Source organism: Apaloderma vittatum, unplaced genomic scaffold, assembly GCF_000703405.1.
Source record: "Apaloderma vittatum isolate BGI_N311 unplaced genomic scaffold, ASM70340v1 scaffold17995, whole genome shotgun sequence".
In the NCBI taxonomy this organism is placed as follows: domain Eukaryota; kingdom Metazoa; phylum Chordata; class Aves; order Trogoniformes; family Trogonidae; genus Apaloderma; species Apaloderma vittatum.
Window position 1 is genome coordinate 60,693 of NW_009715689.1, and position 25,807 is coordinate 86,499.

General features: G+C 41.9%; 1 protein-coding gene across 1 annotated transcript in view; it reads left to right on the forward strand.

The window, feature by feature from the left end:
- The window catches only part of LOC104273817 (DENN domain-containing protein 5B), a gene marked incomplete at its 3' end in the record, with an annotated part of 44,329 nt that overhangs the window by 1,631 nt on the left and 16,891 nt on the right, over positions 1-25,807 (forward strand). The window contains exons 2-5 of the mRNA XM_009869258.1: positions 10,983-11,170; positions 14,613-15,149; positions 16,510-16,741; positions 18,948-19,098. Coding sequence (XP_009867560.1) covers positions 10,983-11,170; positions 14,613-15,149; positions 16,510-16,741; positions 18,948-19,098 — 1,108 coding nt within the window. The remainder of the gene's footprint in view (positions 1-10,982; positions 11,171-14,612; positions 15,150-16,509; positions 16,742-18,947; positions 19,099-25,807) is intronic.

Sequence of the window (25,807 nt, forward strand, 5' to 3'; positions counted from 1 at the left end):
CTGCTGAGTTTCAAGTAGTTGTCCAGGCTTTTTGGAGCTTGCTTTAAATCTCACTAGATGCCTGTCCGTATTATCTGGCTTCCCACACGGCTTCTGTGATGCTATCCCTAAAATAGTAAAACATGCTTCAGGGAAAAATTTGGGTTGAGGTGGTTTCATCTGAACAGAATAAACAACATGAAGCCAGGAGGTATGCGTACCTTTTAACAAAAAGAGAAAAAGATGCTGAATACGTAGACTTCTAAGGCAAAAGACAGCTTGAAATGGAAAGGAGAGGATGGAAAATTGTCTACAATAAGTACAGATAAAGGAACCTTGAGGCTCCAAAGGAGAATGTTTGGGATTGTCTTATAAAAGAAAAGGTCGGTAAGCGTGTAATAGTAATACTAATGAATAAATGACTGAGAATGCGGAAGAACGTTCAGGGAGGTGGAAGGAGGGTAATTCTGCAAATGTCTGAATTCAAAGGATTGCTGTTTCTTTGCGGAGCACTTCTCCAGATGGACTCCAGGGGTTTGCTTTCAAGAACCGAAAATGAAGGGTATTATCTGCTCTCGGTTTGAAGTGTGAGCAGAAATCCTGCTGTTAGTTTTGATTAGGCTGCTTTTCCCCTCCCTTCTGCTTCTGTGTGTGTGTGCGCTCAGCCCTTTTTTCCCCTCAGTTTGAATCATGCTGCCTTTGCCACTTGGCGCTGGGGTTCGACATTAGGCAGCAACACCAGAGAAATGCCTCCCGATCCCTGCTTGTCATTCCCACCCCGGTCCCTGCTTATGCACTCACTGAAAACAGATTATTTATATATTTATTTATTTTACTGTAAGCTAGTAACATTAGGAAAAATCTGCTTGTCAGATTACATTTTAGTAATATTTTGGGCAGATGGAGAGCAACCTGCACAGGCATTACTTTTGTAATAGTCCTTGAGACAGATGCACACTAAATAACTTTGACTCAATTTTCAGTGCCGCCAGAGTTATGTAAGTGAGTGTTTTTCTTCCAATTACTGGCTATAATTTAAGGGTTTACTTGCTGTGTTTGTTTTCACTGTAGTTAGTTGTTGCTTTTGGGTTCTTTTTATTTGTTGTGTAAGAAAATGAGGATTAATCCTCTCCACCCTCCAAAATTCAGATTATTTTTTTGCCCCCTCTTCTTGTATTACTGGTGTATCTAGGGATGTCCTTGACATGACCTTTACTTCCTTATCTAATATAGACACAACTTGAAGGTACGTGGGGAAAAGCATGCAGTTGTATTAGGGAAATTCTATGATTATGTAAATAGCATCGTAATGCTGGCTCCCAGAAGTGAGGAATGTAGAGTGGAGGTCAAGTGCAAAGCCTCGGTTTTGGCATAACCTGATAGCTGCGTGCTTGGCTAATTGTGTGCTGCGGCTTCTTTTAAATGTCAGTCTTGCGATTCCTGAAAGAGGAAAACGAAGCAGCTCTTTTCCTATTTGAGGTACGACCAGGCTAGATACCACTGAAATCTCCTCTCTAAGCTTTCAGGTCTGTCAGGGAGAAATGCTTTCTTAATGCCAAAATTCTTTCAAGACAACAGATGAATGTAAGTTTTTGGCTTACATATCTCTTGTTCCAAAGAAGCAGATGAGAGAGTGATTTTGCAGATTTGTCCTTTCTTCCCTTTCTGCTTTAAAGAAAGAGGGACTTGCTGGACTGTGTTTCCAGTGGCCTGGCCTTGCTGCAACCTTCCCAAAGGCAACAAGAGATTAGTAGAAGATGGTCTTGTGTCCATAGGGGACAATTTCAAGCAAGACAGCGTTGTGAACACGAAGTCACAATTCACTGACGTGCTGCCGTAGTCAAGAAATCAAATCACTGGACCAAAACCAACTTCAGCTCACCAAAACATTTCAGTGAGAGCTCTGCTAGTAACACATGTGGGAAATGTAAGCAGACTTTTTTTGTGGTTCTCCTAGCCTTGTTGGAAGGAAGCTTTTCATTCAAGCTTGCCAAAAAAAGTTTGTCCTCTTTTTAGAGTAAAGACTTCTTTTGGAAAGTTGAGTAAAAAATATAAATGTTTGCACAATCGTGACCGTACAGTGAGCCTGCTGTCTCTCTGCCAAAACTTCTCATTCAACATCTGTTCGCTAAAGGCAGATTATTCTTTGCGTCTGAGGGAGAGCGCGGGAGTGATATAAAAACTGCAAACACTGGGAACGAGTAACTAAACAGCTTTAATACCAGACTTCATAGGCAAGTATGGGTAGCGGGCTACCTGATGAAAGGATGGTGGTCAAGTGGAGTTGCACCCAGTTGGTGGTAACAGCAGCAAAGGGCTGGCAGGAAGGTTGCACAGAAACTCCACTGGCTTTTCTGGAGTGGCTCTTCTCTTGTGCACTACGAGTTGATGATGAAAAAGTTTATTTTTAACCCTGTAGCTGAGGGATAATGTTTCCAGCAGCCTGAATAGAGGCATCCAACTAAATTAAGAGGTGAGGGTGTTGAGTGACTTTACCCAGCTTGCCCTGGATGTGTTCCCAGCACGATACAAGAGCGTCTGGCACAGCTCTGTGCTGGGGACAGGACCAATTGGTAGCTGTTTGTACCATGGCTGCTACCGTCAAATTTGGGTATCTAGTTTTGCTGTTCATGGTGTTTTACAGGTGAGTTGTGTCGCTTCACCTGGGGAAATGAAGCGATTACAGTGGACTGTGTCTTCACTTTGCAGAGAAGTGGAGAGACTTATGTGAAAGAGTGATGAGCTCCTTTTTCAAGCTCACTTCTTAAGCTCCTTCATTCCAAATTATTTCACACTGCAGGCAACTACCTTAATCCTCAATTTCTCTCAGGTTTATGGTTTAAATTTAAAGCAGCCTGATGCTAAGGAACTGTCACAGTAGCTTTACAAACCAGAGTTTGGGAACCACTGGTGTGGATGATTGCGTCCTTCTGGGGCAAAAGCTGCTATGAACAAAGCATTTCAGTCTGAAGACGAGGAATGTCTGTGCAGCCTGGGAACAGCAAATGGTGCAGTCCGCAGCATTAGAGCAAAATGGGAACAAGGTGACGACAGCAGAGAACTGGAAGAGAATTGGGAACTGGCAGAGACCTGTGCTTGTACCCTGAGTGGCAAGACTGAAAAGACAGTTCCTTGCTGTTAACAGAGACAGCTTGAACTTGGAGTTAATCAAAATCACTGTTGGTGGGTGGATGTAATAAAATGCTGTAAGCACCGACTTTGGCCTTGCAAAGGTGATACAGAAGGCTGTATCTGAAAACACTAGAAGCAGAACTGCTGTGGCTTCATGTTCCATCTTCCTGCATATGGAGAATACTTTTAAAGTTAAATAGCACCAGATTTTAATAATGTGGCTTTGAAAACCAAGGAGAGGGATTAGATGTTTTTTTCCCTGCAATTCTTCAGGGTGCAGTCTTTGGATTGCAGCCTTATAAAATTCATCCTCTAAAAATCAAAGCTTGGATTATGATGTGTTCCTGTGACTTCCAAAGGAAGGACATAAGAACTACCAGACTCCCAGTAAAGCAGAAGAAAATGAATGTTAGAGTCATACTTGTTATCACTAAACGAGGCACGCAGTGTAGCTCACATCTAACCTTATATAAGTTTGGGTCTTTCATTTATGAAACAGACTGGCTGTTGTAGTTTTATTATAGTTTATTACATCATAGAAATTAATATTCTTGCAAGTGCCCTTTCTTTTATTCAGAGCACAACTGTCCCATGCAACCATAGCTATGTAAGGGTATTGTGAATGTCCAGGCTTCCAGCAGCATCTGAGTTAACAATATTCTGCAATTGCTGCTACAATTTCCCAAGGATCGGTAACAAAACACCACTGACGTGAGATGCCTGCTGGAGAGAGATGAATTAAACCATGGGCTCTGTGTAAACTTCAGCAATCCATTTTGTATGTCTGGCTTTCTAGGGATTTAGACATTAGAGAGAATGTGTGAATGAGACAAAGATAAACTTCTTAGAGCTTAGGCTGTTTCTATTAATTTTAATTTTGAGCATTTCCCAAGTTGTTTTTCAAAGGGCCTGAGTAATTGCTCCTCAAAGATTTAAATATTCTTTGCATTATTTTTTTTAAATCCTAGAAATTATAATACAAATGACTATGCATATATATATATATGCATATACATGGTCATTGCCTAGAAAGATGGAGTGTGTGAGAGATCTTTCTTCTGAATCCTGTTTTAGGGGAACACTTTTTAAAACAAGTATGGGCATGATGCATTTGTCTTCTAAAGCATTTTATACCAAGTTGTTACATAGAAAACCTTTGCTTTTCTGCTTGATATTTAAATAGTTATTATTTTCCCTTGTAAAACATCTTTACCTGTGGAGGAAGAGACTTAAATTAGACCTTCACATTCCAATTATGGCAGGTGCCAGATAGATAAACACGGCAGTCAGAAGCAGTTTTGAGCCACAGTTGTTGCCTGCTGGGGTCTGTGCCCTGGTCCAGAGCTGCTGCCCACTGACAAGGCGGCTCTGCCCGAGGAGCCGTCGGGATGAGCAAGGGGCTCCCTTGGTCATCAGGGCCGTCCTCACATGTCCTGCTGCCACCTGGTCAGCTTCGTCACAGAGTTTTGCCCTGCTCTCGGAGGCTTAACAGTGCCAGTAATGGGAGCTAATTCAAGTCTTTCTGTGAATTAATTCTTAAGGTGGCTCTTAATCCTAAACTAATTTATGCTGAACCACCGATGGCAGGGTGTGACATGACTAAATCATGTAAATGGAAATTTATTGAAGTGGAAGTGATTTTCTTCCATTAAACATTTGCCAGCAAGGGAATATGGAAAGAATTGGCCTTAGTGAATATCAGCCTCAGAATGTTTTCCTTGGGCCAGGGCTGACCCCCAGTCTGAGCGGCTAATTCTTAGTTCAGGCAATCAGATGCAGGCTCGTCTTGATCATCCTGTTTAAGAAAATATGTATTTTCAGTTTGCATGAACTGCAGGTCTGCTTTTGTTTTGTAACTCCGGTGCTCAATAAATCCACCCTTTTGTCAGGGACAAAGGGCGTTGAGATGCTGTGGGTCTGCTGGTCACCACCCCACATCACCGACCTGTCCAAGTTCCCTGAAGGCAACAATGGTGCAGGGTGATTTCTGTGGCACATAAACATTTCCTGAAGCAGTTCTGTGCACTTTATCTGAACATCTCTTGAAGATCACCTGCTCTGGCTTTGTCAGTCATCGCAGCTGCTGGTGTGCAAAGGCGATGAAAGACAGAAGCTTCCAGGGTGCTTTGAAGTCTGTGACACTTATATGCATTGCTTCTGTGGAGCTGTTGAGATCTGACTTGAAAACCTTTGCTTTCATAAACAATTTTTGTCTCAGATGTGAATTTCAGATTTCCTTTTTCATCTGCAGTATTCTATATATAAACATTACAGATCTGAAGGTACCAAGCGCCTAGACAGGTCTCATAACTGTTATGCACCATTCCTGACTCACACTCAGAGCTCAAAGCAAAACATTTAATTTTTATTTTCCAGTTTTTCTAATATACCTGGCTCAGCTAATCCATACCTTGTTACCAAAAGTAGCAGCTGAAGAGCAGTTATAATATTTTAACTGAAGAGGTAGCATGTGGAAAAACTACTAGTCATAGGAATGTTCTAAAAGCCATTCAGGTGTTTCCCTCTGAAGAATTAGCTTCTATTCATTCAAGTTATTTTATTTTATTTTATTTTATTTTATTTATCTGTTGTTGGCTTTGTTTTGTTTAAAACTATTGCTCAAAATCATTTTGTTCCTTAAGGTAAGGTACTTTTTGACAACATCATCTGTTTATCATCTTCCAGGATACATATTTATATTCATGGTTTTGCAAAGCTGCGGTTATACTTTATGCGTGTTCAAAAAGCAGTAGAGGAAGAAAAGTGGTGTCCAGGTAACCCATATTTTCAAATGCATCCAAGTCCTTTGAAATCGTATATAAAGTGGGACTTAAAAAAGAAAAGAAAGAGGAGGCACAGTCTATATTTAAAGTGTTGTACTGGATTTAGAAGATCCAGGCTGAGACTCCAGCTCCACGGTAGGCTTTCTACCTTACCTTTGGTAGGTTACTGGAACAGAGAGTTGGAAAACTGCCGAATTGTTCTTTCATCAGGAAGGCTGGGTGTGTTGAAACTGAAATAACAGTGCCCTGATCACAGCAAGAACACCCTTTCTGGTTTGAATGAGGGTGTGTGTGCTCTTACACAGGCCTTTATACTCAGAAGTGCTGTGGTTGGGCATTTGCTGAGAGGGTCTCAGGTGAAATTCCCTTCTCTTTGATTATAGCCAAAGAATTTGAACCTGTTTGGGAGGCAGCACCTGCACTGGGGAGGTCCTAGCTGTTCTGGGCAGGGATAACATTTATGTTCCTTTCCCCTCTCAAAGGATCTTGGTTTGGCTTTGCTGCAGAATGGAAAGGATTTTGAGATATCAGACTTCTTAGTAGCAGGAAAAGTAGTTTTTTATGTTGAGCTTTGTGATTTGCTTAACATCTCAGAGCTCCTATACCCAATCTGTAAAATGAAAGGAGAAGGATTATTTTTTGTTTTCTCAGTCACTGCCTGTCTTTGGACTTTAAGCTCTTTGGAATAGATATTTCTGCATGCACAGTATCTGCTGTAATACTGTGCTGACTGGTTATTGTCCTGTTATTGTGTTACAAAGAATCAACGTAAAGACAAATATTTCTCTTCCAGAAGAACCATGTATAGTGAATTGATAATTAAATGCTGAAGCCATTTCCATCTCCAGAACAAAATAGTGATTTGTTATTATACAGGAACCTCTCAGAGTTTGCATTTTATACATTATATTGTGGTTTGTGAGCTGTGTGAATGTTACCAGACCTTTGCAAAGCTGAAGCTTGGTGCTTGTGCTGCAGAGCTGCCAGCCCGTGGTGGAGCGGGTCCCCGTTGCGGTTACTCGTCCTGTGTGGGAAAGTGGAGTGCAGAGACTTGGCCAAGGGCCCCCCTGCAGATGCTGCCAGAAAAGGGTGTTGGATCCAAAGTGTTTGAACTTGACTCTCTTGCTCACTTCTTCACTTAGGAGAAAGGTTAAGTGTGAGAAACAGACCCCTGCCAAATCCAGCTAAGCAGTTGTTAGGAAGCAGCAGTTGCAATAGAAGCCATAGGGGCCACTGTGCTGTGGGATTATCCTTCTTGAGCAGTTTCTGTTGGAAAATGTCCTGTCTACAAATTAGAGATTTAACTCTGAACATGAAAATCTTGCAGTAGGGGCTGTGTTTGATGGTGTTCCCTGTGCTGGAGAACACAGTGTAGTTCCCTGTCCCAAAAAGCCTCAATGAGGGCTACAGGTGTAGCTGCAAACAAAATAAATACTGCAGTATAAGCTGTTATTGCTTTGGGAGGGGGGAGAAATGAAAACTGAAAGTGAGAGGGTGATACAGCAATACATAGAAGAGAAGTGTAGCAGTCATATGGAAAGGAGATCCAGGGTAAGAGAAATTTAAAACTAAAAGCCCACCTGCACAGTGCAGAGAAACGTGCCTGGTGTTTGGGACATTCAAGAAGGCTCCAAACCTTCTGGATCCTTTCTCCAGTGTCCCGGGCTGCGCAGCAAAGAGAAGGGGAGGCACTGCCCTCAGCTTAGGACTCCACTGTCCACTACTTATTTCTGTACCCAGAGGTGATTTTGCACAGATCAGATCTTTGCTCTGGTGGCAGCAGCTGCTACTGTGGGCCATCTCTGTGGGCTGTGACCTTCTGCTCGTGCATTTAAAGCAGTCCATAACAGCCTTGTTGGTGTTGTAGGACCTTTCAGTGCGTCCAGCGTGGTGTACAGCGCATGAGGTGGGTGAACTCCAAGAAGAGGAAGGGAAATATTTCACAGGTCTCGGGAAATTGCCTTGATTTGAGCTATTCATGGTGCTGAGTTTGTGGCAGACAGTGTTTTTACTTTTTGTATCTTTCCCAGATGTTGTTTGATATCAGATGGATGGGAAGCAGGACAGTTGTGTCCTCGCTCTGCTCAACAGACAGGTCTTTCTCAAAAGACACTCCCTAAACTGGCAAATACTATCTAATCCCCTATTCTAGCTCTAAAGGTTGGAGTAGGTTCAGAACATAGTTTTCCTACCTGGGTCTGTCATTTATAAGTTGCCAGGCAAAACTTGGCTTCCAGCTGGAGGTTGTTATGAAGTCTAGTAGTGATGGTGCGATAGGATCTGGAAGCACTCTCTCTCTTCACGCAGGTATACGCGGTCTATACAAACCCTGGGTTTTCTATCCACTTCCGTTCTGTCCCTCCTTCCTTTTTTCTGTTCTCCCTCCCCTTTTTCTCTCTGTGTTTTGGGGAAATGCAAGAATCCCTTTTTCCAGGTTGTCCTCAGTAACCACATAAGCTTCCCTGAAATGCTGATAGGTACAAGAATGTCTCCATGAAAAAAAGACTTCATGCCTTACAGGATAGGTGTCTAACCTTGTACAGGCTTGAAAATAAATACAAAGTAACTAGAGTTTCTTATTTCATTAAATGCATATCAAAAGAACCATTCCAGGTTTTTTAATATTTTTCTGGAGGAACCTGGGAACTTCTTTCTATTCAGTGAAAACTATGGGGTACATAAATGTTTTTTACCTCTCCTAATCGCTAACAAACATTGCTAGATGGTAAAAATTAGCCTAATAATTTGGTCATCACTGTATTTTTTACAAACAGTTTTCTTCACAGTATATCAGTTATAAAAACTTGTGCTAGTGACCATGTTAAATATTATCAGTAGCATCAAAGAAGAGCAAGCATGTGTTTCCAGAGTTGAATGCCCTTATCCAAAAAGACACTTGCCACTTTGCTGTGAAGACCTGTTATTTCACATAACTCTGTAGATCAGAACAGACTTTCGAAACATCTCATGTATAGTAAGACTTGCTACTTGATTTTTTTACTTCGATTTTTTTAACCTTTGAAGCTTTCATAAATTGCTTGAGACACCTAAGTTTCACCAGTAAGTGTTGTAAGCTGAGTTTGTATAAGTGGCCCTCAACAAGGCAGCCAATAGACATGTATAATTATAGACCATTGCACAGAGTGGGGATTAATAAGTGGTTGATCTGTAGCTGGGAATGGTTTTGAGGTGTAACCTTGAGACTGACTTGTATACATGAAAATCAGTTTGGAGTTTGAGTGACTAGCTATTAGTGAGACAAGATGAAAAATGTTTTTGCCCTGCTGGCTGACCTTCTGCAGATGGAGGCTGGTATTCCACAGAGAGATGCTAGCAAGAAGGAGAGTGGGTTATGCAATTTGTTGTTTTAATTTGCATATTTATTCAAATACATCTTTCCAGTGACCTCCTAATATCTGAGCAGTGGCAGATGACAGCGTTTTTGCTGTTCTTGATGTCTGCTAGGGCATCGAGCTGGCTTCTTCGGGAAGTGGGAAGGGCCCGGCTGGGCTCCTGTCCAGGCAAAAGCAATCACTGGAGCTATAGGAAAAACATCTTCTTACCCAACTCAAAGCCAGAGTATTCATACATATATCTTTAATTTCATGGAGTGGGGCAGAGGGACGAGGAGAATGGGCAGCAACCCAGGTGTTACCAGGGATTTGGATCTGGCCTTGATGAGAGTGAACATCTTTTGGTTCCTCAAGGCAAAGCTCACGAGACTTGCCTGGCACTGGTGAGAACTGGTTTTGGATACAACTGTGGAGGGGACATCGCTTCTGCCACTCTTGCTGGTTACTGATGATATCTGCATGCACTGAGGCTTGGGGGAACAGCTCCTTTTGCAAATAGTGAAGAGCAGCGTTCACAAGTGGTGGGGGCCCAGGACAGGAATCAGAACTGACTCTTCTCGTCCGTGCCACACTTCAGAGTCACTTACAAACTTTGGTGTTCCTGTCTCTAACCACTACCGTTAAATCAGATGTGCAGCTTCTTCGCGATAAGTTAGGATTCTTAAGGAATTGGGGTTTAAGTACTTTGATGTTCTTTAGAAATTTGAGGGGAGATGTTACTAATGCAGAAGCAGCTGTAATATGGAGTAGAAGCGATCGTCTCGTTTCACGTTCACCAGCAGCTTACAAGGTCCAGGGGTCTTTACCTGTTTCCTGACAGATCATCTGCTGTTCGAGTGTCTCTGAATGGGTGACCATCTCCTTAATACCAATGTGTAGGGGGTTTGATTTTTTTTAAAAAAACCCAACCCTGTTCTCATATTTTGATTCCCTCGTTTGTATTAATAAATAGGTTGGCATATTGCATTATGCCAGCTGGATATTTGAGAAGTAATTTGCTCTTATTCAAATTCTGTAATATTCTTCCAGCTCAGCTGGATTGAAATAAAATATAATTTAAAAAATAATATGTGATGTGATAACTTGAACCAAAAACGTTATGAAGCAATGAACTAGTAGATTAAATACAAATTTGGGAAAACAATGCAATATAAGTATACTAGCTATACAAAATATTTTTGAGAATTAAATTTCTATTAGGCTTCTCTTTGGATTTGACTTAATAACAGTGCTTTTAAATACTTAGGGACTGTAAACTCCTGCTGGTTTGTGGTCAAGGCAATCTTCTGGAAAGTACACTCAGCCTTAGAAGTAGTAGCAAGTGGAGCAGAAGCAGACAGGCAGAAGCAAGAGAGAAAGCACAATGTTTCCATGGAGTTCACTTCTTTCTCCTCCTTTTCCCATGTAGAAATACATGCTTTTTATAGAATTAGAGTATCATTATCCTGTACTATAGAGAGAATTTTTGGTATCCTTTTAATAAATGAATTTAATGATGCGATAAGTCTAGGTAAGATATGAATATTTATGCTCAGCAGTTTCTTCCTGGGAGTAATGAATTTTGACGAATTAAATAATGTTTAAGGTTTTTAAATACTCTCTTATTTTCAAAAGAACATCTTACCATATAAACATAGTTTCTCTTATGTTTTGTCACCTATGCCCTTGCCAACCAGATTTCAAGGTGAAACACAGAAAGGTGATTCAATGTCTATTTCTCTCTCTCCCTGTGTAGATTATCAACGTCTCATGACAGTGGCAGAGGGGATCACGACGCTGCTGTTCCCATTTCAGTGGCAACACGTGTATGTCCCCATCCTTCCTGCCTCTCTCCTGCATTTTCTGGATGCTCCAGTTCCCTATCTGATGGGTCTGCAGTCCAAGGAGGGGACCGACCGCTCCAAGCTGGAGCTGCCTCAGGAGGTCAGTCGCTGCATTTGCAGTTGCTGCTCTGAAACCTGTTACTAACATTTCTGTGAATCCCTGCTGGAAAATGCCATGCAGGGTGTTAGGAGGATTCTCTGGCACTGCAAGGACCTTTTGCCAGGAGGGATGGGGTGGTGGGGGAAGTCTCTGCATCCCTTCTCACTCCATTTCTGAATTTAATGAGTGCTGCTAGTTGCATTCACTTCTGTGGTTTTTTTACCTTAAAGGGTTGGGCTAGATGATCCTTGAGGTCCCCTCCAGCCCAGTAATCTATGATTCTGTGATTAAATCCTTCTCTTTCTGCTTCTTGTTGTGACGCTGGAAGTCTACTTTCCCAAAAACCTTCACCAGGTTTTGTAACTCTTGGTCAGTGTCACAGTCCTATTGACAGAGGGCTAAAGAGCATCTCCTTTGGGAATGGTCTGTATGAAATTAGGTCTCGAGTGTGGTTTCTAGGTGGTATAAACCTGTCCCTGTCTCGCCACTGCTGCTGAGAAGCACACCCCATCCTGCCAGCCTTGTTCTGCACATGGGTGAGCCCCCATGTTCCTGGCTGGGTCAAAGTCTGTTACTAGACCAGTATCCTGGCCTCAGATAAGCCAGATCTGCATTAATACCATGCCTGTGAACCACTTACAGGCATGCATACATACATACTTTTAAAATATGGACTCACTCCAGTGATGGTCTTTTGGACTGAAGATCATCTGTCCTGTGCAGTTGGGAAGTGAAAACTTCACCTGATCTATCACATTTTTTCCAGAGTTAAAAAATAAAACAAACGGAAGGAAAAGTCATCCTCCTAGTCTAGAAAGTGAAATGGAAATTTTTCCATGCAGAATTTGACCAAGATGATTAAAACCCCTTCACGTTTTAACCTGGCCACTGCTCACTGATCAAGTATTTGGGATGCGGCTAGCCTGTCTGCTTTGGAGATCATGACTGGACCCATCTCTTGAGCATGCCATGCATTTTAACTTGAGTTTCTTCTTGAAATTAGTGGGAGCCCTAGGAATAACTGTATGGCTTTAACATCTCGTGATGGTGGCAGCACTGTGCTCAGCTCCGTGTGGGGACTTCTCCTAGGGCAGAATCCCTAAGGCTTGTGAATAGAGGCTCTTACCGAGAAGGCAGGCAGGAGCCGCAGCAGAGGAGAATATGCAGGAGGGGGAGTTTGTGTGTAAAAGTGGAGAGATAAACACAGGGGAAACATAATATGGTTTTCAGTAAAGGTCTATTTTAAGTATTAGGCAGAGGTGACTGATTCTTGGCCTGGGTGGCAGATAACAGTGCAAAGCAAGTCTTACTTCATGGATACAATGGCCCAATTGCATGAGATTTGCACTGGCACAGAAACGAAGCTGGTATCCAGCTATGCTTTTCAGTAAAACCATGTAATGTTACATAATTACTGTGATTTTAAAAATTATTAGTCATGCTTTTAGTTAGCAGATTAAGCTGTCATTTTCTTTAAATTAAAATTTTAATGTGATGGGTTTGCAGTATCGCTGGAATAACAAATTAAATGTCACCAGTGAGGGAAAAGTAATAGTGGGGTAGAATGCCCCATTATGATGTTTAACAAATGAGTGAAAAATATCAGCATTTATTAACACCACAGGTCCAGTAACTGTGGGAGAGGGAAAGAAAGAAGGGGCATTGAACAGGGAAGATGTTGAATCTGAAATTCCTCTAGACAATAAAAAAGAGAAAATCCCTCAACATGCGAGCAGTGATGAAGCGCTGTTCGCTTTAGCATGCCTTTATTGTTCAGGCCAGGGGCTAGCTTTTGAAGCGTTTGCACTAAATATAAACCATTTGTTTGTTAGAGATAAAAATTCTAACAACTGGCCATCAGGCTGTCTTAAGGTTACTAATCTCTCTGCATTAACTTTAATCATCAGATATGTTTGAAGAGAGAAGTGAGACCAATTCCCTAAGGGTTTTCTGAATCCAAATCTCATTTTTCAAATTTTGTAAATGATATGCAGAGCTGAAATTAAAAAGCCTTTGAAATGAAATATTGATAATAAGATGACAGTCCCTGAGCTGAAGAACTGTACCGATGCATACCACAACTCTTAACTATACAGCTATTAAAGCAAATTGTTTTGTATGAAGAAATGCTTTTCTTCATACGGTCCAAATTTATTACAAAAAAGTGGGCTGAAGGGACACTTCTGCTTTGCCAAATGAATCCTAATACCCTTTAAAGTATCTGTGTGAAAGGTGATTAATGTCCAATATGTCCTTGAAACATCCAGTAAATTATAACCATGTTTGTTGTCCTTCTGAAAATTAACCTTTTCAGAAAAGGAGGAGAATAAATGCTTTCTGTTCACCTAATGTGAAGATTTGTCTACAGTGTTTGGTGAGAAGTAAAGAACAGTAAAAATGCCTTGAAGAAGGCAGAGGGGCTGTGCTAATGGCCAAGTCAGGGTAACAAAGACCTGCTGCTGCCTTGTGGATTTTTGCATCCCCTGTTCTGCAGCTTTACACCAGGGTAAAACCCGTCAGAGCTCAGCACCTTGGGAATCTGACCTGGTTTAAGATTTTGTTCAGCATGATGCACTCAGACAGCGAATTTCAGATGTAAGCCACAGTTCAGAAGATCAATTACTATTTTTCATTCTGCTATTATTCCTGAGGGTGCATTTGCAATGTAATTAATTTTTATGTAGAGTTCTTCCATCCCCCCATTGACACTTTCCTAGTAAAAGTATCTGCTCTGCTAGATTCATGTCTTCACTTAGCTTTAATCTTATGGGCTGAGATCCATCTCTATTCATAGCGAAGCTGTCTAAGAGCGCTCTCAGGCAGAAGAATTGCCAAGATTAAAAGCCTCCATGGAAACAGGGGATAAGGAGGAGTGGGGAAGTAGGGCTTGACCCACAACGGACAAGCAACACTCAGACATGATCCCAAAGGATTTGCACAGGACTCTCTTTTGTAGCTTTGCCTGTAGCAATGTCATCTTTCACTGAAAATCTCGTTGCTTGGTCTCACAGCTACAGATGCTTCCTGCAGTTGGACCCTGGTAAAAGAAAAGTGCCCTTGAGATGTGGTAATTCACACAAGAGTATTTACGTGGGCTGAGAAGTGGTGCTGCACATCCTGCTTGCTGGTGTGCCCTTGGCTGATCTGGGAAGGGCTATCAAAATCATTGTAGTGGGAAGTTTGGGATCTGCAAGTCCTGGGGGAACAGGAGAGGGCAGGAGGCTTTGTTTGCTCGTTAAATCATTGCTGTGCAGTTGGCTCTCAGCTTTACAGAAGTCTGAAATGTCACAGGCTCGACAATACAGCTAAACTCTTATGCATACGTGTGCTCTTACCCTTCTGTCTGGAAGCACCCTGGGAAAATCGGTCTGCTTTCGCAGAGGAGCCAATTCATTGCGGAAACTTTCATTTTGAATTTATTTTGAAACTTTTTGTATTTCAGGCAAACTTGTGCTTTGTAGACATTGATAACCATTTCATCGAACTGCCAGAGGAATTCCCCCAGTTCCCCAACAAGCTGGAGTTTATCCAGGAAATCTCCGAGGTTCTCCTGCAGTTTGGGATCCCACCGGAGGGGAACCTGCACTGTAGTGACAGTGCCACCAAACTCAAGAACCTGGTACTTAGCGACCTGGTGAATGACAAGAAGAATGGCAACATCCCCAGCAATGCCCTCAACATGTATGAGCTGCTGAAAGGCAATGAGACGATCGCCCGCCTGCAAGCTCTCGCCAAAAGAACGGGCGTGACGATGGAAAAAATGGCCATCACGGCTCCCCTCACAGAGAAGCAGAAGGACGGGAAGTTGCCATGTGAGGAGGTGGAGCTGAGGGACTACAAACTGAACGTGCAGCTTCGTGAGGTTTTCGCCAATCGCTTCACGCAGATGTTCGCAGACTATGAGGCTTTCGTCATTCAGGCTGCCCCCGATATGGAGTCGTGGCTGACAAACAGGGAACAAATGCAAAACTTTGACAAAGTAAAGATAGCTGCGTATTCGTTTTTCCATCTGAAAGCGCTTTCAGGAGGGAGGGAGAATAGCCATATATATATAGCCTAAGTACTCTTTAATCTGCTGTTCTTCATCTGCCTGGCTGAGACATTTGTCCGTTTTGATTACGCAGGGCTGGATCGTGCGCCAAAGTAAATCGGCGCAGATCCACTGAGTCTGGTCAGAGCTGTCCTGGCTTGTACAAACCAAGTCAGCAGACTTCTGCCCAGCTGATGGGGCTTCTCCTGTGGGTTTGGTGGAAAGGTGACAATGGAAAGTGACTTCTTTTTCTTCCTTTTTTTTTTTTTTTGTATGCTGAGAGTTGCACTCACGATACAAAAGACAAAGTCTTTCATGATTCCTAATCTCACAGAAGAGCATTTTGTTCATGAGTAGTGTTGTTCTGCAGAAGGTTATCACATCGTTATGGCAGAAGTGTTGTTATGCCTTCCCTGTAGTGTATGTACAAGAGTTAAAAGCAAGCAGAGATTAGAAACGGGGAAGTAAATAGACTGTAGGCCAGCAAAGGAATGAGAAACGTTTGGAAGCTTGCACAGTTGTTATTTCTGAGTGACTTTGCAAAGCAGATAGCACTCTTAACCATCACCTTTTTAAGATACAAGTCCTTCTCCAGGGAAAATGTTACAAGGGTAAACCATCAGGAACAGACTAAATATTGATTTGACTCTGTTTTTTTGATTAAAAAAAATGCTGCCATGCTTTTTATTGATCTTGTATTCAGGCATTGAGCAGTGCAGCTTTCAAAAGGAGAGAGTTGTTTGGGCTATCTCCACTAGTACTGCTACAGCAGAATGGGCTGTTAGGGTTTGGGTTTTCAAAACTCAGTCAGAGACTTGGGGAATTGGAATTTCATTGTTAATTGTCCTGCTTAGCTTCACAAAAGATTCTTAGCTGAAGAGCATCGTGCACCCCTTGATACGTAGAACACCTTAATAAGTGATTGGGTCCCAAGCAGGTATGTGCAGACCCAAGGTTCCAAGTCATGGTACTGGTCTGCTGGGGGTTGCAGCAGGGCTCGTTCTTGCAGGTGGTAGCTTCTAGGCTGCTTTGAAAAACCTGGCAGCACCAGGCACTACTTCAGTAACTCCATATGCCTTTTACTGTAGCTGTCACGAAGCCTTCTCAGCTGCTTATTTCTCACAGTTGTGACCAGAGAGATGACCCGTGAGCCAAACCCCTTTGTTGCTGGATCCTATCTTCCCTGAGAGGTGTTTTTGTGGTGGAGAAGCCTTGTCCAAGCCTGCTGGACCAGTTCTCTGCCACAGATCAGCTTGTCGTGTCAACACGGGGTGCAAATGTGGCACTAATGAGATGTTCTGTATTTCAGGCTTCCTTCCTTTCGGACCAACCTGAGCCTTACCTCCCATTCCTTTCACACTTCATCGAAACACAGATGTTTGCAACCTTCATAGACAATAAGATAATCTCCCAGTGGGAAGAGAAGGACCCTTTTCTGCGAGTTTTTGACTCCCGAATTGAGAAAATAAGGCTATATAATGTAAGGGCCCCTGCACTGCGGACATCCAACTATCAGAAATGCAGCACTTTGAAAGAAGCAGGTATGTTCAGACAGGCTAGTAAAATATTCAAAAGTATGTCATCCACAAAGAAATATAGGTCCTCAGTCATCTGAGTGTTCCAGCTGATGAGGAAGCCTGAGAAGGACTAAGCGATGTCATTTTATCCTGGGCAAAAACTTCTGCATGCTTTTAAACATTAAAAATAACAGGAGCCATGACATTCCCTTTGAGCTCTCCTAGACTGGTCCCTTTAATAAACACAGAGCAAACCACGGAGCTGGGCTCTCCATTTCTCCTTTCAGGGAGCTCCTGTTCTATGGCCAGGAAAGCTTTCCCTCACTGTGGTGGTGGGACCAGTGCCAGCCACGCTGAGGAGCTGAGCCCTGGTGTCTGCTCCACTGGCCTCATCTCCCTCTTCTTGCAAAAAGACCTTTTTTTGCCTTACACCATTTGGTTAGAGCAGTGGGGGATGCTGAGGAAGTAATCCTGTATGGCGTATTCAGTGTCTCCAGGAATAGATGCTCAGTGTTAATGAACAATACACTGTGTAGTGAAAACTTGGATTTTTTTTCCAATGCAGACGCATTTTCAAATTATACTTGAGTTTCTCACTGCACAAGAATTTATTTCATTTATGAACAATACAGAGAAATTATACTCTTAAATTTGTTGGGACACATATTAATGTACTTGGGTAAACCCATTTTTCCTTTTTTTTTATTTCTTTCGTTTAATTCTTTCAGGGTGTTTACTTGATACAAAAGTAGTAGAAATAGAAATCCTATGCCTGCTTTAACTTCTTTTATCTAAAACCAATTCTAATTTGCAGGTCGACTGTCTATTCAACGTCTAGTTTTGGTAGATATTGTGGCACCGGAACCTCATTTTCTCTCTTGTGAAAAGCAGCCATCTGATAGTAATATCAACTTTCCTTCATATTTACCACTCACAATATATGTGACCCTAGCACCGATCCAGCACCTGTTTGTTTAACCTACCATTTTCGGAACCCTCTAAACCCTCTGACCTCACACTACCCAGTCCTTTTTTCCAAAATAAATCCATATGAAGTGGGTTTTTTAGAGGGAAAAAAACCCAACATACTGAGTTTCTAATGATAATGTGTGTAAATGTTATGACAGTTTCTTTCCCTTCACAGTTTTATAAAATAGGAAATTAGTTCTGTGTTGTTTCGTTACAAATGGAAAATGGATTTAGCTTCTGCAGTTTGCGTATTTATTTGCTAGTCAAGATACGCTGAAAAGAACAGGCCTGCCTGTTAATGGATGGGCTATAAAGAGTTGAATATTAAAGTTGCTAATTAAATGCTGATTCCCTCCGTATACCTTCTTTCCCCTCTCCTTCACAGTGCATCTGACTCAGTGTTGGATGATAGGTTTTATTTTCATCCTGCTCGAGATTTGAGATGGAATTCTCATGTCCTCGAAGCAAACAACTAGCACAGCTGGTAGATGTTGTGCTGAGGGACATGATTTAGTGATTTTGGTAGGGCTAAGACAAATGTTGGACTCGATGACCTTGAAGGTCTCTTCCAACCAAAATGTTCTCCAATTCCATAATTCTGTGAATCGAACCACTTTAATTTCAGTGGAGCTGACATTCCCAGGGAGCCTTCTCCAAGTCTTGCAGCAGCCTCCTCTGTTTCCGAGCATCTGCTCATCTTCTTGATGCTGCTCAGGACGAGCTACAGTTAGCTGTGCTTTTTGAAGGCCTGTCACTCAGCAATGGTGTTATCTAATTTCAGGAGGAGGATCGTTATAGGTGCCAGATGCTTGCAAAACTCGGCTGTGTGTCCCCCATACCCTGGGAGGCATGCCTGGGGCAAAGCGGGGTGCCCGACCCCGCAGAGTTTGCAGCCAGCCTCAGAGGTCTCTGTCCTGCAGAAGGAGCATTAAAGCCAAATAGTGAATTTCAGGGGAAGTTTGCACCGCTCTTACCAATTCACAGCCTATCTCACAGGCTCCCATAAATACCTGCTTGCTTAACAGCTGACGTTTCTTGCCAATACTAGTTGTGTCGGGTGAAGAAACTAAAAGTGAAATAACAAAATAACAGCGCAGGCATTTCCTCGCTTCTCTAAGTGATGGTTTTCTGGGTCTTAAAGTCACCGTTTAACTTTTTAGACGCATTTTCAGGGTTTGGAGCATGACCACTTCTGTTGCTGTAGCATGTGTCTGCGGGCGGTTCACTAACACAGTTGTTCACCTGTGACTGTAACTTGCAGCCCAATCCATCGAGCAGCGGCTGATGAAGATCGATCACACGGCCATCCACCCGCACCTGCTGGATATGAAGATCGGCCAAGGGAAGTATGAGCAAGGATTTTTCCCGAAGTTGCAGTCGGATGTCTTGGCAACGGGACCCACCAATAACAAGTAAGCACAGGTCTTGTTTTCTGAATTTGCAAGCAGGTTTCTCGTATTAAAAATTCACATCATTGGGCAGAAGTCCTAATTTTGAATGTCTTCTGACTAGCCTAATGAACTCGAGCAACTCTTTCTGTTTCTGGTTTGTATGGGCTGTGATTTTGAAGTTATAGCCATGGTCTGGGTTATGTTAGAAAGCATTAGCTCTGGTTTGGGGAAGATTTGTTAGTACTGTTTTCTGTTGAGTGGTAAGTACTGTCTTCTCATATATGTTTTTAGTTTTAGCATTGCTGTAATAAATTTAAAATTTGTTTCCTCATGGTTTTGCATTGAGCAGGATCATTTAGAAACCCAAGCCAAAATTCAGATTCTGAAAGAACTTTTGGTATCACTCAGAATTAAATTAAATGCCCGCTCTTTTCCTCTTATTCCTTTGTTATTACATTCCCCAATGATTTCTATAGCTTTCTTTCAGTTTCCACACTGGAATAACCTGGAAGAATAACTTGATGGGGGTAGGCAAATGTGTTTCTGTACCTGGGCTGCTCTTCTAAGTCTGATAGGGTTCTGAGTGCACTTTAATATGAAGGCAGTGGTACCTACATCTGTGGAATCGAGCGTGCTGTTCTGTAGTTAATTTGCCTAATGTAAAATAAGAACCAGGAGCAACTAATACTCTTTAAATTTATATTTATAATATTAACTTAGTGCTGTAAATTACTTTTTTTCCCTTCTCTCAAAATGCAGGAAAGAGGATTTTTTTTCTCCCCTTTCAAAAAGGGAAGATTTATGCATCAAAATTACTACTTAATGAAATTATTAGCTCAGGCTCTTGCTTCCACTTTCTTTGGTAGGTCAAAATGGGAACAGCGCTAAACCTGCGAGCTCCAAAAGCTACTATTATCCAAATGTTAAAGCTAGCTTTGTTTTAGACAGGTGCAGGCACACACTGCTCTGAGCTCCTGTGTGAGATGCCCACTCAATTCTGTTCATACATCTTTTGTGTACCCCAGTGCTAGGTAATCCCTTTTTGATAACCTACTAGGAATGAGACTTGGAAATGATAAAATGAGATATCCTTTCACATTGAATGTTTAAGGAATTGCAGTTCTTTAAAAAAATTTAAAACAACAAAAAAATGGGGGAATGCATATTTCCAAGTTCCTTTGTTTGCAGTCTTGCAAACTGAGACAATCATTTGCAGGTAATGCTGCCTTGAGAAAAGGAGGATTTCTTCATCTGGCAGGCCGCTGCTTTAGCAATCTGCCTCCTATCTGGTGATGAGTTTCAGTTTTACAGTGTCAACAACAGTGTGAGCACGCCCAGCCTACTCAAAGTCACTATATCTTCTGGCTCTATTGCCAAATTTTAGTGAATCTGTAAGTAAGCATCAACTAAAAATAGTTTTCCTTATTCCTTTTGAGATGCTTCTGTTAGATTGGTACGTATTCTAAAATGTGGCTTTAACTCCTGGAGTGATAATTTTGATTCACATAGCTGGGTTTGGTCTTCAAATTGCAGCGTGTTTCAGAATTTGTAAGTACCAAAATCCCATTACTTACTGCAAAGCGGTGTCAAAGTGACAAAAGTTTGGAATTCCTCCAGTTGTATATTGCCAAAAAGATTTGTAATTGGAAAACCTCAAGACCATCTGTTTATATCTTGCTGCTTCCTGGCTTTTTATGTGAGCAGCTGAGAGGACTCTCTCTTTTAAGACATATAATTTTGCTGCATTTGCACTCACGTATCAAACCGATAGCCTTTTCATGCGCTCTGCAGATAGAGCGCAATTCTTTTGACCACAGAATCAATTGAAGTATAGCCTTCTATTAATTTGAATTTCCCAGTGTATGCTTCTTGGAGAAGTGTTTTACTTGCATACAGGACTGGGCCTCTGTGTATGGGAACAGAGGAAGAACATTTCAGCTACATTCCCAGGCACTTCACTTGTAGCTATTATGTGCATTCATAAAGTTAATGCAAAGGATATTGCTATGTGTATGAGAAGTATTTTTGTAGACTTCAGTTCTACGTAACAAATTTTGTCCTGAAGCCCATTCCCATGTTATAGTCCATTGTTGCTGGACGATAGCAAATAAATCTGGTAGCAAAGTTGTTTCAATGAAAACCTGTCCTCACTGGCCAGAAATCAGATTTTTATTGCTTGCCTTTTTGGGCAGATAAACTAATAAATATATAACTAGAGCTTATAATGTTATCTAGCTGTTCCCTTCCTGTAATCAGGAAGAGCACTGAAGATGCCTCAGTCAGTTAATGGGCTGTTACGTGTTTAGTACGTCTAAGTTGGAAATATAGTGCAAAGTACACACACTTTTAGTTCTAGATCCTATACGTGATTGCAGAAAACCACGTTGCCTAGACAGGCAGAAATTACGTTTGAGAGAGGAGGTGTCTGGCTTTTGCTCACTGAACATGGAGAGCCGGCTTTAGGGACAGAGGGAGGTTTGGCACTCCTCTTGGACCGCTTCCACCTAAACACAGCTGGAAACAAACGCTGGTCACATTACCATGTGTAAGTGTTAAGACATTGCAGTCGGTCACACAAGGGAAGTCTAATAATGTTTCATCTGTCAGTCCGTGACCGTGCTCAGCAGCACGCTTCGCCCCACTTCTGTCACTCTGCTGCCTCCTCCTGCTACTGCTCAGGATGCCCTTGAAAAGACCAGACAAGGGGTGAACCTGTGCTCCTCTGCCCCCAGCTAGTGTCACGTTGGTCGCTCCTTTCTCTCACCTGCTTGGTCATTTGTGGGTCAGGAGAGCAACTTCTCTTATATTCGCTCCTGTTCTTACCAGCATTCAGGCTGCAGGTACATGCTTGGGATCATTTGGGATGGTTTTCACCTTGTCTTCTGTGGTGGTCAGGAAATGTTGACTTGCTCGGCTAAGGAAGGACTTCTCTGAAAATAACTTCGATCTCTCAATTTACTGAAAAGAAATCAAAAGTTTGAAACCAAGCAAATTAAAAAAAAACACAAACAACTAACCAGTCAGCCAAACAAAAACCCACCAAAAACCAAACACCAATGAACTCAGACAAACGAAAAACTTCACCTCTGTAAAATCAGAGAACAGGCTCCCAGTTATACACTTTTTCTAATTATCTCTTGGTTAAAATCACCAGAACATAGAAAGACATTGACTGCAGAAAAAATAGATATAAACTCAGGCAAAAAGAGGGTAAGTGTTGTATCCAGATTATTACTATACAGTAAATATTATTTTTCTGTAAAGAATAGAGCAATTCGTCCCAGCTCACGGCAATTAAAATAACACCCACCCAGTTCTGTCGTCTTTCCCATCAGGCAGCAATGTCCCATCTGAGGGACTCTGCACTCGTCACCGTTGATACATCCCCCATATCATGGGAAAACCTTTGGAATCTACAGAGAGCAGCTGCAGCTTCCTCTGAGTGCCTCATCCACGCTGCTCTAACCTTTTTAAACAGTGGCTTCTGCAGAAGTCCTCTTAGAAAGCGTCCCTTGAGAAACAGGCTGCAGTCCCTTAAGTTTGTCTATTTTATCTGGAAATGAGCAGCGGTTTCTGGAGTCCCCCTTTCCTTTTTCAAACCCCAGCAGCACATCGTGGCTTCTACATGTTCCTTTCTTCCTTCCCTGCTTGCTTTTTCTGCCAGGCTTTTGAAATTGTAGCTGGGACTCCACTGGCTGATGCACTTGAAGTGATCCGGGAGAGGAATCTGAATGACAAAAAGCCAAGCTACATAAACACTTCATGGTTTTCGATTAGCTAATTGTTAAATTAGGGTGAATATGCTTACAGTGCAAAATTAAAACAATGAAACAAGCTGTGTTTTCAATCTAATTGATTACCTTGTAACCTAATTTGTACTAAGCAGCTTGATAAATGAGATTAAATATTGCAGAGGAAAACATTGATTGCACACCAAGCATGGGAATATATTTGCAATTCTGGCAATTTGTAGTGAATCCCTGCAAGGAACAACAGAACTGCTATTTCTCTTTTTGTTGTTGTTATTTTTTTAAAGGAAGATTTGTTTTGTTACACATTTGCAAAATTAAATTATCCTTTTTTGCTTTTTTATTTGTTTAGCTATGTTTTTCCCCCCTTTTTTATCTGAGCCCTGCTTTCCTCCTTGCTTCCTTCCCTCAGCAGCCTGTTTCCTCTTTCCTGCCCCGGCCACCTCTCTCTCCCGAGCCCTCTCACTTGTATCCCACCTTTCTGTGAACTTTGTGCTTTTTTCTGTCCTCAGTGTCCTACTAGACCTGCAGCAATCCCAAAAGGAGGGCACAGTCCAAGGCTTCAAGCAGAGATCCCGCTGTACCTCCTGACCTCAGGCTTTAGCTAAAAGTGACGTCTTGCTCTTGCCCGTGAAGCAGATTTCAAAAGTATTTGTTTTTCTCCAGGCATTTGTTCCTGCGCTATGTTTTGCTGACCTCACCACTGTGTCAGAATTTATTTGTGAAAACCATGCTTTAGGATTCTATGAAATTGGTTCATTTTTGTGCTCCAGTTTATGGTGTGACTCACGTGGGTGTTGTCCTGTGGCCTCCGTCACTGCCCCCTGCTTCAACCTGTGAACTGACCAGGATTTATCTGCCCAGTATTCTGGTTCTCTTCATTTTTCAATAGGGCTATTGTTTGCTTATTCATTAATATTAACACAGGTTAATGTTTGTAAAGAAAATATTATATATATGTATAATGCAAGCTGACTCTCTAGATGGTGATAGAATTAATTCTGATTTTAACTAAATTATTTTTTATCAGAAATTGTCTGTCTCCTGTACTGAGTGCTGCATATTATATGGGCTTTTTCTACCACCCTATCTCTTGAGTACTGTTTTAAGGCTGTCTGTCTTCAGTGAAGCTTCTTTTGTTTTTTTTTACAAAAATCGAGCTATACAATTGCTTTTTCAAGTAATATAGAGTAACATCTCTGCAGTGCATCTAAATGAGTGAGAAATGAGTCAGCAATGAGCCATCTGTACACAATGTTGATGTTATTGAAACTTTGAGAGTAGTAAAAGCTCACTTTTTATGTATGAAAATCTGAAACAAGCAGTTACTATACATTAGGTAACCTAATATAGCAAACGACTGGCAGGTGCCACGAAAATGTGAAACACTTGTGTTCAAATACGTTCATTTTCAGGAATGTAGTGTGACTGACAATCTGTGCTTAAAAATGTTTCCTGAAATAGGAACTGTGTACTACAGGAACCTGGAACTTGATGGACAAGTGTCCCAAGTACTGATCCTCTGCTCAACTGATGCAAGGTGGTAAAAGGCCAATTAACTTATTTCAGTTAATGTAGAATTTTAAAATACCTGTGCAGAATTGAAGTTCATAGGGAAAAATGTGTGTCCAGTCCTCGCATCCTCTATTCTCTTTACTCTCCCCTGAACAGTATTATTGTCTCAAGGGACTTTGCAAATTAAATACCACTTGGACAGTGGTTCATTAGGACTTAAAGGGCGATGCTGGAAAATCGCTAGAGCTGTTCCTTTCAGAGGATGAGGGTTGTGGGTATCACCGTTTTCGATCACTTCTTTTCACACAATCTGACAAGATGGCCTGTCAGTGCAAGACCACGCTCTGCAAGGCGTTTTGCTCATTTTTGTCCGCCTGATCAGCCGCTTAAAAATTTTCCTGCCCAGCCCTACGGCAGAGATGGAAAAGGTGCATTAGTCTCTATTTGAGCCATTATCCTCCTTACCATGGAGTACTGTGTGCAGTGCAGATTAACAGTGCAAAACCTCTTCCCTGGGAGCCTGTCCGTGATCAGGTAGAGCTTGGTTTCGACTTTAATTTTAGTATATTTGGTAGGATATGTATTTGATTTGGAATCTCTGTGTAGTCCTATGCAAACAGCTTCTGAGCCCAAGCAGATTACGTGTGCAGTCTGGATGTATTTAACGTGCACAGGCTACTTGCGTGCTTTAGGGGCATTTGGTGGCAGGTGTAGCACAGCTACATGCTAATTTACAAATACAGAAATGCAGACAGATAACTCCTTTGCTGGAAGTGTATAAATGAGAGGGGTGTTGCCACGATTTGCAGACCTAGATAGTAGTCTACCTCAGGATATGACCTATATGAGGAGATTTGTATTCTGTCCTAAATAGATATCTTTGTCTTCTTCCTTCTCTCTGTTATCACTGTAAACAGATTTTAAATTAGGATAGTACTTTTCTTGGGGATGACAGTATTGGCTAAAGCCATCTGTGAATTAAGGTCTCTAGCAGCATGTTGCATGTATTGCAGTATATATCCCACCTGTTACACCCATGTCTGTTTTGGGTAGGCATAATTTCTTTATTTCTCTGTGGAGCTTTAAAAAAGGAGGCAGGAGGGAAAGGCAGGGAGAGAGGAAGATGTACGCATGGTTGCAGTACAGCATGTCCAGTCCCTGGTGGGAGGCTGCAGTTTTGCTATGTAGGTTTCTGACAGTTCAGCTTTGACGCTGACTGCCTTACCATTTTTATTACAGAAATTAAGCATCGTAGGTTAGAGTATCATCTTTTCCAAGTGTCAGCTTTCCATTTCCTCCAACCTCTGCAAGCCTGTTCCTATGCTCGTTGGGTCGAATTTGATATTAAACAGTACTGACTTCACTGTCTTCAGGTTAAAAGGGTCTTAGTCGGAGGTGCCTTCATTTCATTTCTTTATATGGAATGGAGCAGTCTTTCCTAGTCCCACCTCTGAAATATCACTGCT